The 18,275-nt window shown below is 31.6% G+C and overlaps 1 protein-coding gene across 1 annotated transcript; it reads left to right on the plus strand.

Annotated features, from left to right (window-relative positions):
* The first annotated feature begins 2,930 nt into the window (after positions 1 to 2,930).
* LOC143078249 (uncharacterized) lies at positions 2,931 to 13,600 on the plus strand. The gene is made up of 6 exons (XM_076253169.1): positions 2,931 to 3,019; positions 3,670 to 3,984; positions 6,532 to 6,597; positions 9,003 to 9,089; positions 11,858 to 11,986; positions 13,127 to 13,600. The coding sequence occupies exons 2-6, from the start codon at positions 3,688 to 3,690 to the stop codon at positions 13,370 to 13,372; spliced, it is 825 nt and encodes a 274-aa protein (XP_076109284.1). The 5' UTR covers positions 2,931 to 3,019; positions 3,670 to 3,687; the 3' UTR covers positions 13,373 to 13,600.
* Positions 13,601 to 18,275: the final 4,675 nt, after the last annotated feature.

Consider the following 18,275-nt stretch of genomic DNA (forward strand, 5'->3'; position numbering starts at 1 on the left):
TAGAAAAAAGAAGATTATGGAATTGCTTAACATTTAGGCAAACTCATCGATTTATTATTTAGCCTGGCTGTGTCCATAGCATTTAAAAGTACTATATAAATATTGACAAGCTGAAAAAAATCACATGCTATCAGTTTTAAAGGGAAAATCCGCAATTGTTTACTTATCATATAAATATTAAAAAAAACACATTTACAAAGTTTCTGATTTATATTCCCTATAATAAAGGAGAACATCAAGTATTTGTACAATACATTTCATCGTCTTTACAATATGTTTTCTTTTATTTATTGCAATTTTAATTTTGAAGAGGAATTTAGTTTAAAGTCATAATGCTCTTCAACTTTGGACTTGTTTGGCTTTATTATTATTTTGATCTTAGCGTCACTGATGAGTCTTGTGTAGACGAAACGCGCGTCTGGCGTATTAAATTATAACCCTGGTACATTTGATAACTACTAAGAAATATTTTAGTTCATATTGGAAGAGGGAAATTTGTTGGGAGACATTTCCTTGTTAATTTAACAGGATAAACAAAACATCTTTGTTTAAGGATGTACTTAGGTGAGGTTAGGTAAAAATTAAGAAATCAAGAAATTAAAATTGATACTATAAGCTGGTACAGCATCAATTAAGGATAAAGATAAGCTTAAAATATTGATAGGTCATAGACCTCCTTTTCGAGATATTCGGGATTTAAAATATGGCGGGAAAAGGCTGACTCGGACTTTTACCTTATATTTGCATTGGTATTATTGGGGTCTCAAAACAGAAGAAAGAAAATTAAGAATCTTCTAAAAATTTGGTAAATGACCTTTCATAAAATTGAGAATGGAAATGGGGAATGTGTCAAAGAGACAACAACCCGACCAAATAAAAAACAACAGCAGAGGGTCACCAACAGGTCTTCAATGTAGCGAGAAATTCCCGCACCCGGAGGCGTCCTTCAGCTGGCCCCTAAGCTATTAAGCTATTAAGTCTTATATAAAAAAATAAATGGGTGTTATGGGGCAAACTATTTTACATTGTATTGTATGGAAAAACACCAAGGAGTCCGAACGTTTAACACAAATTCCAAAACCTCACCTAAGTACATCCTTAATACAAATTGAATAAAGATTTATTAAATCATAAATTAAGCGCTGTTGATACTAAGGCATTTTTATGGTTTGTACGTGTTATCGTTATTTTCAATCGACGTATAACCCAAGGGTTCTGTTTTGAAGAAGTAAATTAAAAAAAGATATCTTAAAGAGAATATATGTCAAGACCAAAGAATTTTACCCACATCTATGTTTTCTATCCACATCCCAAACTCTTTGTTTCTACCGCTTATGACAACAACTAGCCCTGGATTCATATTTATAACAATTATGACTTCAATCTAAGAAGGATTGAGTGGAACGATATTCTTGTTATAAGCATAGACTTTATACAGGTATTGCAATATTTAAGATTAGTATTATGTTTAAATCATCAACTTTGTCAATTTTGTTTTAAGAATTGAAACGATGGTGTTGAATATGTTTACTTTAAAGATAAAAGATGAAAACATATTATCAATGAATTTTACGTGCTCGTCAAAAGATATAATTCATACTTCAAGATGAAGACTTTATCGTTTATCGATATCGAAATACTTCTTTTTATGTTATAATCGGCCATAAATATTTTCCCAATTTTTTTTTTAAATTTTGAACACTTCATCTTTAAAAAAAAAAAGATAAGGCTTATGTTGAATTGTCTTCACCACTAGGATTTTAATATTAATATTGTAAAAATAAGAATTAGAAAAATTCTAAGAAAACCTTCCAAATGTCTACCTCTACCCCATCTTCTTCCAGCAAAATCAAATCGAATAGACCAAAGCAGTTGCCATAATATGAACGACCGATTAAATGATTTGTAAACCATAACTTGATTATCAATTTTCTGTTTGCAATATTTCAAAACAATGCTAAAAAAAGACTCAAATATCATAAATAAACATCAATATAATCAATATAGGCCTGATTTTTATGATAAATCATACAACTTTGGCGTATCTAATTCATGATTTATCTACTATGTAGTCTATACAACTACGGGCATGCAATCTTATCAAGCAGACTTAAAAAAAAAGAAGAAGTGGTATGATTGCCAATGAGACAACTCTCCACAAGAGACCTAAATGACACAGAAATTAACAACTATAGGTTACCGTACGGCCTTCAACAATGACCAAAGCCCATACCGCATAGTCAGCTATAAAAGGCTCAGAAAGACAATGAAAATCAATTCAAAAGAGAAAACTAACGGCCTCATATATGTATAAAAAATGAACGAAAAACAAATATGTAACACATAAACAAACGACAACCACTGCAGTACATTACAGGCTCCTGACTTGGGACGGACACATACATTGTCCATTTAAAGGATGGCTTTTCGAAAAATATACATGCCAGAACGTCTTAAATAATCCTCATAACAACTTTCAAATCTACGAAATCAGTGCAGTAATATGTTTATATATTTTTTATTAGAAAAAGTTTTATTTCAGAAACTTTCGTCTACAGATATCAGATGAGAATTTTTCCAGAATGTGAATCTTTTGCTCTGAATTACATGAAATATATCATGTTGATTTTTTATAATAACTTATATCGGCTTTATATCGGCTTAGTGTTTTCTTGATGTGTATATACGTGGAATACTTTAGTTTATTGTGGTTGTTCATGCGCATAAAAATGCAACATATATGATTTCTCTATTAATTTAGTCATATCTACATATGATATATCACTGCTATAAAATTTTGAAGTGTAAAAACAATTGAAAAAGTTAAAAACACAAGACAATTGTTTGTTTTTTTTTAACGTATCAGAGATATATACGACTATTGATAGCATAGAAACGATTCAATACATTATATAATATTTGTTAAATATGGCGATTACAATCACGAACAAGTGACAGGACTATTCTTCGCGTTTATTTTTTTCATGTTCACTGCTAGATATATATCCAGACAGAAAAGGTAATGCATTTTTTTCTACAATAAGAAAGAGGGTTGCGAACGTAAAAAAAGGAAAAATCCCAATGTGTGTAGGTGTAATTCTATTGTTAATTACCACCGCCTTCAAATCTACATTGTTTCATCTTTTATTTTAATTTTTCTTTATTTTTTTCTTTAGATACTAATACTCAATATTGCTTTTTGTGCAGTAAGAGAATTGAAAAAAAACTCGTTTCTTTAGGATTAAATTTACTGATTATATCATTTTTTTTTTATAAACTTAATGTTAAGCTATGAGTTATATATGTTAATCGATACATATCAATTTTGTTATATAGATAGAAAATAAGTAAATGCATTGGTAATTATGGTGTTATGTTTTGATGTTGTCGGTGTTCTTTAAAGTGTCATAAGGATATCTCAAAACCTTCTTTCTAGACAAGACCATTATTACAGAAAGGAATGTATTAAACGAGTTAAAAGCAATACCATTATTTGAAATTTCCAATATAAGTTGCCTCTTGGCGGACCCATCAAAGTAGTTACATTTTTCAACAGAACCTGAACTTATAAACACAATCATGTATTGTTTAGGATAATAGCTTCTTTGTTGATCACATGGAAAACACTACAACACTTTTCATCGACATTTGATATTTGTATTTGAGCAGGATTTCTGAACATATATAATGGCAACCAATGCACCAATAAGTCCAAATCAAACACAGCCAGTGCAACATGCTAAACGCACGTCATGGAGTAGAAAACTGCGGATCCTTGGTGGACGACATGTCGGTCTAGGTGTTGTGTGTTGTTTCCTCGGTATAGTTGGGGTTATTTTAAGTAACACCGAAATGGAGAGTCATTGCAAAAGTTATGACCACAACAATAACAAAGGTTATGTGTATGGGTATTGGAACCATCATTGTGGTATTGCGGACACTATATTTTTGATGGATTTGACAAACGTGGTATTCTCAGGTTGGGTAAGTCATATTTATCACTTTGTACTGCTTGTAAACCACACCTTGAGGTATCTTTCATTTTCTATTTAATCACGACGTTACACTTTTTTGCAATTTTATAGCAACATAATGTTCCAAATAACTGAAACTTATACATTTATATAAGTGTGAAGAGTTAGGCACCAAGCTTAGAAGGTTCCAAATATAATTGACAATATGTTGATGCAAAAGAGGGACGAAAGATACCAGAGTCAAACTCATAGATTGAAAATAAACTGACAACGTCATGTCTAAAAACAAAAAGACAAACAGACAAATAATATTACAAAAGACACAACATAGAAAACTAAAGATAAAGCAACACGAACCCACCAAATTTTGAATGTTTAGTCATCGTTATGTCAAATAAAAGGACATAATTTCTGGTGTATTTGATTAAGCAGGTACTATTTAATAATAAGTTAAGTTTTACCAAACCGAACAAAAAGGCATATGTTTGAAACTTTAACTTTCGCTGAAGGTTGTATCTTTAAAGAAAACGTTTGAAATAAACTCAAAGATATCAGTCTTATAACTGTGCACGCCAGACGCGTAAAAAGATTCACCCGTGACACTCGAATGAAAAGAGTTTAGGGGTCAATTCTAATATGACGTGCTTCTTTCGTTTTGTAAACAACACCGTACTGCAATTCTCTATACATTGATACTAAGCACAGACTCAGAGATACATAATAATGGATGTTACAATATACCTCCCATGGAAATCCACATGTATCGGAATCTATTTTCAAACGCTTTACCAATTTTATTGTTTCAACAATTGCAATTGAAAAAAGACTATAGAACTTTTTTTCTTATTCGGATGCATAGAATAAAGAATTAAAGCACAAAAACTCGCAGAAATCAACAAAAATCTAAATAAAATAAAATTCCATGAAAGTCAATTAATGTTTTTGGCACGTTTAAGTTCTTCCAAACCAGACTTCATACAAATGAAAACGCTAAAGTTGAAGGTTTTTCTGTTACGTGAACCATCGAAATTCGCAGAATTTTACATCAAAAATGGATTTTTGAGGTAGGTGTTGCTTTATTTTCTATTCTGTTACATTTTTCGCATATTTGCTGATTTCACAGAAAGACAACATGGCGGCTTTTAAATGTCAACTTTGGATTTGATAGTAGTTTACGAGAAAACCTTGTAGATTAGAAATGGTCAATGCTGGGTTTGAGAATAAAAGAATTAGCACATTTTTTTATCTAATATATATATATAACATTATGATGCGTTACAGTAGCATGGAAGCTTCCGTTGTTTACATTTGACACAAAAAGCATACATATGACGACACCTTGTCTAGTTGCATAAGACGATTACATCATTTTGCAGATAATTACTGACATGTATTTGTTTGGTCGTATGATATAGATGGCCGTTACGCAGAACAGATAATTTTGTGGTTCAATTAAGAAATAATTCATGGAAGCCATAGATTGTTGGAAATATACACATGGCCTGGGCCGTGATATTCGAATTTTATTCTGAGCGTTAGCGAGGGATAAAATTAACGAATATCACGGCCCAGGCCATGTGTAAATTTCCAACAATCTATGGCTTCCATGAATTATTTCGATTCTAATAGGACAAATACGGTCATTAAAAAACTGAAGCGAGGGTGGGTATGCTGTGTATGTGGCTGTTCTTTTTTACTCCCTGTTAGATAAATCTCAAATATCTTTATAAATATGTAACTTGCGTAGGTTATTTCGAGGATCCAACATTTGCCATTTTTAATTTACATGTTTTTCTCGTAAGTTTCCGTCAAATCAAAAGTTGACATTTTGTAACTAAGGAGCCGCCATGTTGACTTGCTGAAATGGGTAAATATGCAAATAATGCAATAGAATAGAAAATAAAACAAAACCTACCTAAAAAAATCAGTTTTAATACAATATCATACGAATTCCGATGGTTCATGTAACAGAAAACTTTCAAGTTTAGCGGTTTTATTTGTATGACGTCATGTTTTGAAATGACTTAAATGCGCCAAAAAGATTAATAGACTTTCGCGGAATTTTATTTAATTTTTATTTTGTTGATTTCTCCGAGCTCTTGTGCATTACTTCTTTTCATTATGCATACGAATAAAAATAAAAGTTATTTTGTCTTTTTTAATTGCACTTTTAAAAACAATAAAATCGGCAAAGGATCTGCAAATAGGTTCCAATACATGTAGATTTACGTGGGAAGTATATTGTAGCAGCCATTATTATGCATATCTCTGAGTCTGCGCTAAGTATATTTTATCGAGAATTTTATCACAGTGTTGTTTACAAAGCTAAAGAAGCACGTCAAATTAGAATACGTCTTTAAATATACTATGATTATACTGGTTGATGATATTGGAAATTGGCGTCGCAAATGCTACTTTACTTATCCAAATAAATAATCTGTGGAGAGTGGTCAATTTCATAAATTAAACAGCAAACAGAAAAGTACAGAACAGTATATATTCTTTAACTTTCATTTTTCATGCATCTTCGTTAGTTTTGTCATCTTTGTATTTTCAGTTTATACTAATAGGTTGTTTACCGTTATGCATGACTGAACAACGTCAATCAAGTTGGAGATGCTTAGTACGTATTTCTTATATTGTTTATTTTATAGACAAACACAAAAGGACTTATATTCTAATTCGCCAGGTCAAACGAATATAAATTATTTAATAAATAAAACAACACATAAATAGGATAAGTGTGCCTACAGCTGTAACAGCCTTTAATATTAACTTTACATTCAATATGATTCTCAAACTAAAGTTCTTAACTATAAATTCAGGCACACTACCAATCCAATCATATAGTAACAATAGCACAGTAATATACGGTAACACAATCAAAAACTATCTACAAAAGAGTAAAAATCATATTAATATAATGTAAAAGAGGGACGAAAGATACCAAAGGGACAGTCAAACTCATAAATCTAAAACAAACTGACAACGCCATGGCTAAAAAATGAAAAAAACAAACAGAAAAACAATAGTACACATGACACAACATAGAAAACTAAAGAATAAACAACACGAACCTTACCAAAAACTAAGGGTGATCTCAGGTGCTCCGGAAGGGTAAGCAGATCCTGCTCCACATGTAGCACCCATCGTGTTGCTTATGTGATTACAACTTCACCATTTGGAACTCTTGGTTTAATAGCTTCCTTGTGAGCGGTAACCCTCTTTCAAGAAAATCATGATAGGAAATGCAAGCACGGGAATATCGTATCAATTGGGAGATATATACCCCGTATGCAGGTGCTGCTGGAATGTTGCTACTTAGAAATGGAAATTTTACAATTGGAAAGCTGAAATCATCTCTTTTGTCGTAAAGTTTTGTTTTCAACCGACCCTCATTGTCAATTTCTAGATGTAAGTCAAGATATGAAGCCGACTTAACTGTATCTGTAGTATCCTTTATCTCCAATTCGATTGGATAGATGCGTCCCACATAGTCACCAAATTTTGAATTGTTTAGTGAAAGAACGTCATCTATATAGCGGAAAGTAGAGTTAAAGGATATTGCTAACTTCTTATCTTTCTTCCTAAGAAGTTCCTGCATGAAGTCAGCCTCATAATAATAAAGAAACAAGTCGGCAAGTAGAGGGGCACAGTTTGTTCCCATTGGGATGCCGACAGTCTGTTGAAAAACACGTCCTCCGAACGTTACAAATATGTTGTCAATCAAGAAATCAAGCATCTTGATGATATCGGTTTCAGAGAATTTTTTGTTTGAATCAGAGTGATTCTTTACAAAGTATGATTTATCCCTCCCTAAGACAAGATACTTGTATCTACGTTGGCCATTCTTTTTTATGAAGCAAAGTAAAACCAACTCTTTCAATTTGTCTTTTAGTTTGGAATGTAGAATACTTGTGTAAAGAGTAGAAAAGTCAAATGTTTTAATACTGTTACAAGATGAAAGAGAGTTAGATTGTATGTACTCTAAAAGATCTTTGGAATTTTTAAGTATCCACATCTGATTCACGCCACCTCTAGAATAGGCAGTTTCACAATAACTTAGAAGCCCGTCTTTGATTGCTGATAAAATAGATGTTAATAATTTAAGAAAGAGGTTTCGTGGAGCACTTGGAAGACCCAGCAATATACCGTTGTTTGTAAGGACACTTATGTAGTTTAGGTATCCAATACAGTGATGGAAGATCAAGTTCTTCATCTTTGGTTGAAATACCAAAGGAACAATATATGCATATACTCCTATTAACGCTAACCATCTCATAAAAGGGTGGGTGGGTGGGTTGAAATACCAAAGGAACAATATATGCATATACTCCTATTAACGATAACCATCTCATAAAAGGGTGGGTGGGTGGGTTAACATAATAACGAATGCTGCTACGTTGAACTATAGGCAAACTTCGAATTACTCTTAATTCTCAAACTAACCCCTTAAGTAATACCTAATCATGCTTTTCTCGAAATTCATGAGGGCATATACCCATAAATCCGGCATTACGGGTATATCTCATCCAATCAAATTGAACATAAACACACACCATGTGTTTGATATAAACACACACACGTGTTTATAGTAAACAATCACTTGACCGTTACAACGTCATGTGACCAATAACTTTAATAAATATATTTATCAATGTTTATAATGATATCATTAGCATGTATAATGTTAAAATATATTTTGAGGAACTTTGTTTAAATAATACCCATTATACAAAACGTTGCAACACACAATTAGAATAGTTCAATACTCTTCAAAAGAAATGGTAGTTATTGCGTTTCTTTAGTGCCGATTAATTATGATTTTTATTAAATGTAAGATGATATCATGGTAGTATTATTACATTATAATTCTAGATGTGTAAAAAAATAACTTCATCAGTCCATTAACAGAAACATTGAAGAAAGCTGCTACCTTTCGCTCCGATTTTAAATTATTTCGTAAATCGGTTTTAACAATCTCCAACCAGGTCAAATCTGTTCATTAATATTATTTTAAATTTGTAGACCCTAGCGTTTCTTGTTTGTAATATTTTATCAGCAGTTGTGTTTTCATCCAGTGTGTTTGGCTTAGCAATTGTCGGAGCTGTTATTGTAAGTATAATTAAACAAAATGAAGAAATACGTGCAAGGAAAACTAAACTAAAATAGTTAAACAGTAAGGGTTAAATAGAACAAAAAAAAAAAAAAAAAAAAAAAAAAAACTGTAGTGAAAATTCATTACGAAAAGTACTTATCAAATGGCAAAATCAAAACCTCACACACATCAAAAGAATGAAAAAACAACTGTGAAATTCCTGATTTGGTACAAACAATCACTTATGTGGACAAATGGTGGTTTAAACATGGTTTTTAAACTAGCTAAGGGTCTGATTTGTAACTTGTATGATAGTCGAATATAATTCCATGATTGACAATAAATAATGTGTGATGAAATTAAATAATTATAGTCGGTAAAATTGTAAAACATTATATAGCAGTAAACATTGTTTAATAAACGTAATCCCTAGAAAACAAATAACAATAAAGAAGAACGAAATTGAATATAGACGTTCTATAGGCAAAGTACATAGTAAGCAAAAAAAAAATGTAATAACCAGGAACACAAATATTTACCATTGAAAATAACTGTATTTACCAAACAATATTGAATGACATGCTGCGGTATGTTTATAAATCAGCTGTGTCGTAGAATATAAGTGTAATTTGGTCGTACTGTCGAAACATCTATGAACAATTTTTTCAAATAGAAACTACCTATTAATGTTGTTTTCCCTTAATCTCATAACTGTTAACAAGTCAAAAACATTTAAAAAAAAAAATTACGCAATAATACAAACACGAAAGAAATAGTTTTTTGTTAATTAATACCAACGTTACATTTTCATATTCCTAGTTTTATCCTATTTTTGGGAAATGTTTAGAAAATTCAAATATGACGTTATTTTGTGCGTTTATCGCTTTGGCTGTGAATGTGTATGTGCTAGTTTAGGCTGTTTTATGTATCCGCTTTTATTATGTAGTTAGTCACCACTTCTTGTTTAATCATGTATATATATTATATAGTCATTTTATAAAAAATTACTGTTTGCAGAAGTATGAATTATTCTAAATAATAAGGATGTTCTTAAGCCAGGCAGAAAACCCTAGCCGTATTAGGCACAAATGTTTGGAACGTTTGGTCCTCAATGCATTTCTACTTTGTTCTTGTTTTTGCTTTCAAACTTTTTTCATCTGAGCATCCATTGTTAGTCTTGTGTGGACGAAACGCGCGTCTGGTGTATTAAATTTCAAACCTGGTACCTTTTGTCAGTCCTATATATATCCTCCCATTTATTTGTATTGTAGTCCTGTCATGTAAGCTTGTCATTTTAATGTTATATTTAACATTGTCTTAAAAGTCGGAGGTATGTCATGCCACAAAACCAGGTTCAACCCACCATTTTTTTTTTCTTAAAATGTCCTGAACTTTACTTGTATTTTTGTCCATCTAAGGTGTAAGGCATTTTCAACTGATTTTTATAGTTCGTTCTTATGTTGTACTGTTATACCACTGTCCCAGGTTAGGGGGAGGGTTGGAGTCCCGCTAACATGTTTAACTCTGCCACATCATTTATGTATGTGTCTGTCCCAAGTCAGCAGCCTGTATTTCAGTGGTTGTCGTTTGTTTATGTGTTACATATTTGTTTTTCGTTCATTTTTTTTTATATTAATAAGGCCGTTAGTTTTCTCGTTTGAATTGTTTTCATTGTCATATCGGGGCCTTTTATAGCTGACTATGCGGTATGGGATTTGCTCATTGTTGAAGACCGTACGGTGACCTATAGATGTTAATGTCTGTGTCATTTTGGTCTCTTGTGCACAGTTGTCTCATTGGCAATCATACCACATATTCTTTTTAGAAGTCAGGAAAATGGCCATTGTTATATGATAGTTCGTTTTTGTGTGTGTTACATTTTAATGGTTTGTTTCTGTTGTGGCGTAGTTCTCCTCTTATATTTGATGTGTTTCCCTCGGTTTTAGTTTATAAAGCATGCATTTTAATTGAACCTTTAAAAACTAATCCACTTTAATTTAAGACATATATATTTATCATTAACAGATTATAAATTAGTCTTTTTCTTAAGGTGAAAAAACACTACATTGTATTTTGGCTGGCTTGCGTCGAATATCTCTTAGCAAAATCGTGGAAATAGAAGTATCACTCTATGGTGCCTTGAGTGATACATGTAGGAGGATTCACATTTAATTCAAAAAGGGGAAATAGAAACACCCAAGACAGTTGTGTAGAGAATATGAGGCCATTATTCGGTGTCACTTCCGTAAAATATTCCGCATTGAAATATTAATATTTTAGTTATAAAATGAAAGTTTCAAATTTTTATACATAAAAAAACTTTAGGTCTATATCTTTTAACCCAGACTGTAAAATACGACCAAGGAATCATTAACTATAATTAAAGGTATACATCTTAAGGTTCTAAATAAACATGTGGACAAAAATGCCCTTTAAAAAGCATGATATTCCTGCATATTAAAAATTTAGTTAAAACTATGATTTTATATAAAAAAAAGTACCATACTTAGACAAGTTATCAGAGTAATTGATATATAAACTACCTTCTTTAATTCAAATTTATAATTTTAAATTTTATTAAAACAATCCCGTTATTTTATATCTACACCAAAGAGATAAGCTTCTAACTCGGAAGGCAAAACTCTCAGGGTATCAAAGTAAACTAGCAGAGACTTGGAAAAAAAATTCAATTTAGATGACAGATGGGATAATTTAAAAAATATGGTTAAAACTCTTCGTAATATTTGATGATTTCTTGACTAATTATTAACCGATTTATTTTCAGGCTGATTTTGATACCGGAAGTATTATTTCAGTGTCTGCCCTTTTAGCTGTATGTTCCTTCATCGAATTCATCTTGTCCATTGTAGCTGCAAAACATAGCTGCAGCCATTCTCAGTTCAATACTGGAAATGTCAGTATATTATATTTTTCTCTAAGTCATAGATATAGGAAGATGTGGTGTGAGTGCCAATGAGACAACACTCCATCCAAATACCTATTTATAAAAGTAAACAATTATAGGTCAATGTACGGCCTTTAACACGAAGCCTTGGCTCAAACCGAAAACAACAAGCTATAAAGGGCCTAAAATAACTAGTGTAAATTACATAAACAAACGACAACTTCTGTACATCAGATTCCTGATTTATGACAGGTGAAAACATTTGGAGCGGGATTAAACGTTTTAATGGTACCATACCTTCTCTCTTTTTCTGAAACAATAGCATAACATCACAACATAGAAAAACACACGATAAACTATCCATTGGAAGGCTTAACTCAATCAAAAAACGTAAATTAACACACTATGAACGAATAAATTTGATCTGTGATACCTGAATGCAAATGCATAGTTAATAAAATATTAAGGACAAACATTCAAGGCAAAAAAGCACACAAACAAGCACAAACAAAGCCATCGCAAGACACCACCGCGAAATATTTAACCCTTCGAAAGTAATCACTTTTGAAAAATGTTTTCATAATATATATACAGGTAACTGAAAAATAACTTAGTCGTTTTAGGTATACAACTTCTGTGGATATAAATTCTTCCATTAATTAGGAATACCAAGAAAGATATGTCATATAAATACCTAATTTAACACTGGATAAAAATTGGGGTGAATATCAACAATAAAACTATACAATTAGAGCTAGCTTAAACTTCAATGTACAGATTTAAGGAGAATAATCTTGATGTTCATACAAATGTAGTACGAAGAAGTGAACATTAGAAGATATTCCTAATAATCAAAGTGTTTAAATAAGATATGTAAAATTTTACCTTATTTAAAGGTTATTGATAATTTAACTTTTATTTTTACTGTAACATATTTGTATATATATATAGTATTTAAAAGATTAAAAATGTGCTGTTCATATTATATCAAACATTTACATAGTATAATTAACTTTTTAATGGAAGATAATACGGTGACCTATAATTGTTAATTTGTTTGTCATTTGGTCTCTTGTGCAGAGTGATCTCATTGGCAATCATAGCACATCTGCTTACTTATAAATATATATGTATTCATTCCTTTTTCAGCATCAAAGTGCTATATATATCAACAATGCACAATCTGGATTTATGCACACTTTACCAAGCACGCAAACATCTACAGTAAACCAGCAAGGATACCATCAAATATGGATACCCGAAATACAGAGATATAATGGTCAACAGCTGGTAAACATGCAAAATAGCCATCAACCTGCAGGCCACTCACAAGGAATTCAAATGACAATACAGGGATATCATGGAAAACAACCACAAGCATTTGCGAAAGGGTAACCAACAACGCAACATTAACGCACACCAGTTGGTACAACCATTATCACATGCTGCTTATATTAATCAACCATTTCATGCTACCAACAATTCTATAAGAAGTTAAATGTATTTATTTGACAATTGTAAAGAGCAAACATATTCCAAGCATAGTTTATGAAAAGTTATAAATAGTGAGACAATAATTAAATTGATTTTCTTTCAAAGTAACTCATTACTGGTGTTGTATGTAGAAGCAGAATAAAATGTTAATTCTATGAATGACTATGTTTTGTTATACTCGAATACTTGGTTCAAGTAATCGCGAAACTTCGATAACAGAAGTTTTTAATCATCTATAAGGGCTATGGTTTGTTTTTTATGAACTAGCGATGTCATAAAATTACAACAGCTGTCATAAAATTATCTTAACATATAGTTTCAATCAAGAATACCAGTTTGCAAGACATAAGTACTAATGAAAGAAAAAAATTAAGAAAATACTCTTTTGTTACACTTATATCCCCAATAACATACGAAATGAGAATAAAGAAACAACTAAAGAAAAAAGACAACAAAGAGAAAACATGGATTCGAACCAGAACCGAAAAATCTTTCCTTCTAACATGACTACAATTTATACATTTAAAACTTTTGGCTACCAACTTTTACTGTGATTGTCGATTATGTATATATTAAGTTGCACACACTAGTTAATTTAAACATATAAAAAAAAAACAATTAAAATTCCACCCATTGGTAACTGAGAGGTTTCTTCTATGTGGTGATGTCAGTCATACATAACAAACGTCATGAAGGGAGTCGATTCTTATTGAAGGTTTGTACAAATTACATAGTTAAAGATAAGTTATAAAATTACTTCCATGAGTGAACAGAAATTAGTAAATGCTCCAACTCAAATTTGATAAAATCAAATAACAATGGATTAAAAATTTCTGCAACAGATTTAGGAAGTGTTTAATTTCTAGAAAAAAGAACCACGATAGATAGTAGGCTGACATCACGATATCAATTTAAGACCGAAAAATATGAAATTATACAACATCATAGTTCAAGAATACGTCTAATGATCGGTCAATGATCAGTCTAATGAAGCTCATCATCGAAGGGTATAACTTTGTTTTATTTCTTCTAAGAATAATGTGATAAATTGAAAATCGAAGGCTCAAAACTTCCAAAATTGTAAATTCAAGGGCATATAATACGCTTAAGGAATTACTATTTCTGGTTGCAAGTCCTTTTTAAGTAAAAAAACGTCAAAAATCGGGAATTCCAGTTTTGAAGTTTAAAATGACATTCTTATGACTGCTGTACCAAGATCAGTTGCACTCCAATCTAATTATCAAACAATGTTGTGATTTAAGCGTCCACTACATTCTAAACTACATGAAGAGTAGGAAACAGATATCAGCATCCCGTATATACACATGACATAGATCATGAGAAAGAGTTACACGGTGTAAGGGAATCACCACACTTCTGGCAGGAAAGAAAACTTCCGAGGGGCTTTTAGGGCTATGCTCCTGTTACTGTCCTTTATGAACTTTTGAGATGTAAAGGGAGAACATTTTATACAAAGGTACAACTAAATTGAAATCCTGTTTTAGAAATAAGATTATTCAAGTGGGTTCTTGGTGATTTTCCCTTTGTTTTTCATTTCTATTTTTGCTTTATAAATATAATTTGTTCCTTATTACACTCAAATAAATCAATTAAAAAAAGAATAACTTTTATTATCGGTACAAGGATATAATATGTAAATATAAATCGACAGGCAGACATCTTATACATAAAGGTACTTGACATCAAATGTTTTTATTGTAATATTCTATATAAAGCACACAAGTGTCGACCTGAAAAGCTAACCAAACCTTTAAACAGTCCTATCAAGAAGGGATATAGTCCCGACTCTGTTGTCAGATCATACAATATGGCATATTAAAGTATTAATATTGATTCACAGCGTCTTTGCTTTAAAGAGAAATACATACATTCTAAAACCAGTTGTTGGCATGATACGGTTGGAAGTCTCTGTGAAGTAAAAAATCTGAAAAGCATCGGGGAATTCAAGTTTTTGGTGCAAATGATTTTCTCATGACTGCTGTACTCGGATCAATTCCACTCCAATCTCCACTGTTGTGGTTAATGCGCCCACTCGGTATCATACTACAGTGGGATACTTCTACCAGCATACCGCAGTCTTCTGGTTGAAGAAAAAGGACGACAAATCCTTTAATTTGACGACATTTGCACCTGATAACCAACTTTGGTACAGATTCCCTTCCCCCTCACCCTCCTTCTCACCCAAAGCACCCTGCCCAGGTTTCCCCATCTTACCTTTATTTGGATAAATGTACACTAGCAGTATAATATAGATCGTTTGCATATAATTTGTATTTTTGTGCAAATAAACGACAATTTCGCATTTTCTTAATTCAATTCAATTCAACATTGGGAGAGTAAGTAATTGGAAAGTTAAAAAATATGACCTCAAAAGCTTACTAAACCTTTAAACAGACTTATTTAGAAGGGATATAGTCGCGATATTGTTGTCAAATCATAAACGGTGGCATATTTTTTACGTATCAATATTGATTTATAGTGTCTTTGCTTTGGATATAAAGACTTTAATTCTAAAACCAGTTGTTGACATGATACGGTTGGAACTCCTCGTGAAGTCAAAAATCTGAAAAAAAATAGGGAATTTAAGTTTAGGTGCAAATGATGTTCTTATGACTGCTGTACCCAGATCAGTTGCACTCCGATCTATACATTGTTGTAGGATATGCGCCCACTCGATATCAGACTACAGTGGGATACATCTACCAACATAACTCATTCTTCTTTGTAAAGAAAGAGAACGACAAATCCATTATTTGCATAACCAACTTTGGTACAGATTCCTTCCCCTCACACCTTCCTTTTCACCCAAAGCACCCTGCCCAGTATATTTTATCTTCATTTGGATAAATGTACACTAGCAGTATGGTATAGCATATTTGCATATAATTTGTATATGTGTGCAAATAAACGACGATTCCGCATTTTCTGAAAAACAAATAAACATTGGTAGAGTAGGTAATTGGAAATTTGAATAGTATGGCATGCTCTTTTATTATCTGTTTAATTCATTTACAACATTTCTTGACTATTGCGATAAAGATATTGACTGATTGCATTAAAAGTAGTTTATTCTTAAGGAAGTTCGCTTGTCATGTTATGGGATTTTTGTCAGATTTTCGGAATCCTCTGGTTTTATCCGTTTGAATGCATTAAAAAAACTGACCCTTTGACCTTTTCTTTTTTTACAAATCTTTTTCATGTTTAATGATAAGCCATCTGTAAAAGTCTTATAAGATTTTAATTATTTTTAAAAGCTTGTGAGAACTTAAACTTGTAAATGATAAGTATATGAAAAGTCAAGGGAGAATATTTTCCCGTCAAAGTTTCAATGGATAATATCTCAAAAACAAGCACATTGACCTATGGATTTGTTTTGCTCTTTCAATATAAACTAGTGTTTTGAAAAGTGAATTATTTCGAAACTGAGAAGCGAACTCCCTTGAGACTATATATACGTTGACGTTATTATGAATGACGTTTAAGGTTTTACATCGATAGAGGCCAGCTTTTCTATAGGGAACATAAAGTGATTTAAATTGTTCTTTTTATAATTTATGTGTATTTCAAAATAAGTCTGATTTTGCGGTTTGTTTTCAAATAAACTATAACATAAATATATTCTTATCGTTAATTCATTGTAAAGCTTTTTCATTTTAATTGTAGTCTGACTGTCAAAAGTATCCTTTAAAAACAAATTAGTGAAACTTTACGTTTTTATCGTGAGTTTTTTGAAGTGGTGGTCTCCAACATAAAGAAGGAATAGTTTCGTTGTCTTTTTTATATTTTGATAAATAAAAATCAAAGAAAGGACGGATTAGTGATTATAAAACATCCTTTAATGAATTATCTTAGTGTTAATATGTGCATATGTAAGTGCTATCCCTTGACTATATTATGAACTACAAGTTATGTATTTTGTTTGTTTTTGTCAACTTTGTACTTGTTTGGCTTTATAAATATTTTGATATGAACGTCACTGACGAATCTTATGTAGACGAAACGCGCGTCTGGCGTACAAAATTATAATCCTGGTACCTTTGATAACTAGCTATTCAGAGTGGTAACCCTTACAATGTCAATACACCCGATTTGGTGTTCGTGCGAATGTGTCAGCCGAATGTTGATTTGTCAATCGATTAACGAGATTGTATACCAGTAATCTGTAGCCTTAATTTATGTCTTTGATGTAATAATTAAGACATGCTTGCCCCAATGTTTTGTTTTCTGCAAAATGACTACAAAGATAACAGTAAAGAAGATTTTACAAATGCAGAATAATATTGCATAATCAACAGAGCAAATCAGCTAGATAATTATAGAAGTGACAGAGTCAAAGGGGTTTATCAATCAACAATCCAATTTGAAACCTATATAACTTTTCAAAAATAACAAATGAATAACTAGCCTATTCAATCTGACCTTAATATAATACAACATTTTATTTCTCTTTTATATGAAGGATAACTAGCAATGTCTATCTAAAAACATTTACAGTGATTGTTTTACTCGGTAAGTTTTAATTAAGCTGTATTGTTATACAATGTCATGTCTAATGACAATACGCATGTAATAATTTAGTTATCTACATTTGACGAATAATCTCTTTAAACCCTTTATAGAAATGTAGGCAACCGGAAATTGTTGACAGGTATCTACAGTAGATGTAGCTTGGTATATAAATTGCTGTGCGCTTATGTTTTGTTACTGGTTAACCGTTGCAAATGTTTGTGGTAACTGTCCTTCGTTTCCTTGCATTGGCATCTGATTTTCATTTGAATGACCT

Source organism: Mytilus galloprovincialis, chromosome 6 (assembly GCF_965363235.1).
Source record: "Mytilus galloprovincialis chromosome 6, xbMytGall1.hap1.1, whole genome shotgun sequence".
Taxonomy (NCBI): Eukaryota; Metazoa; Mollusca; class Bivalvia; order Mytilida; family Mytilidae; genus Mytilus; species Mytilus galloprovincialis.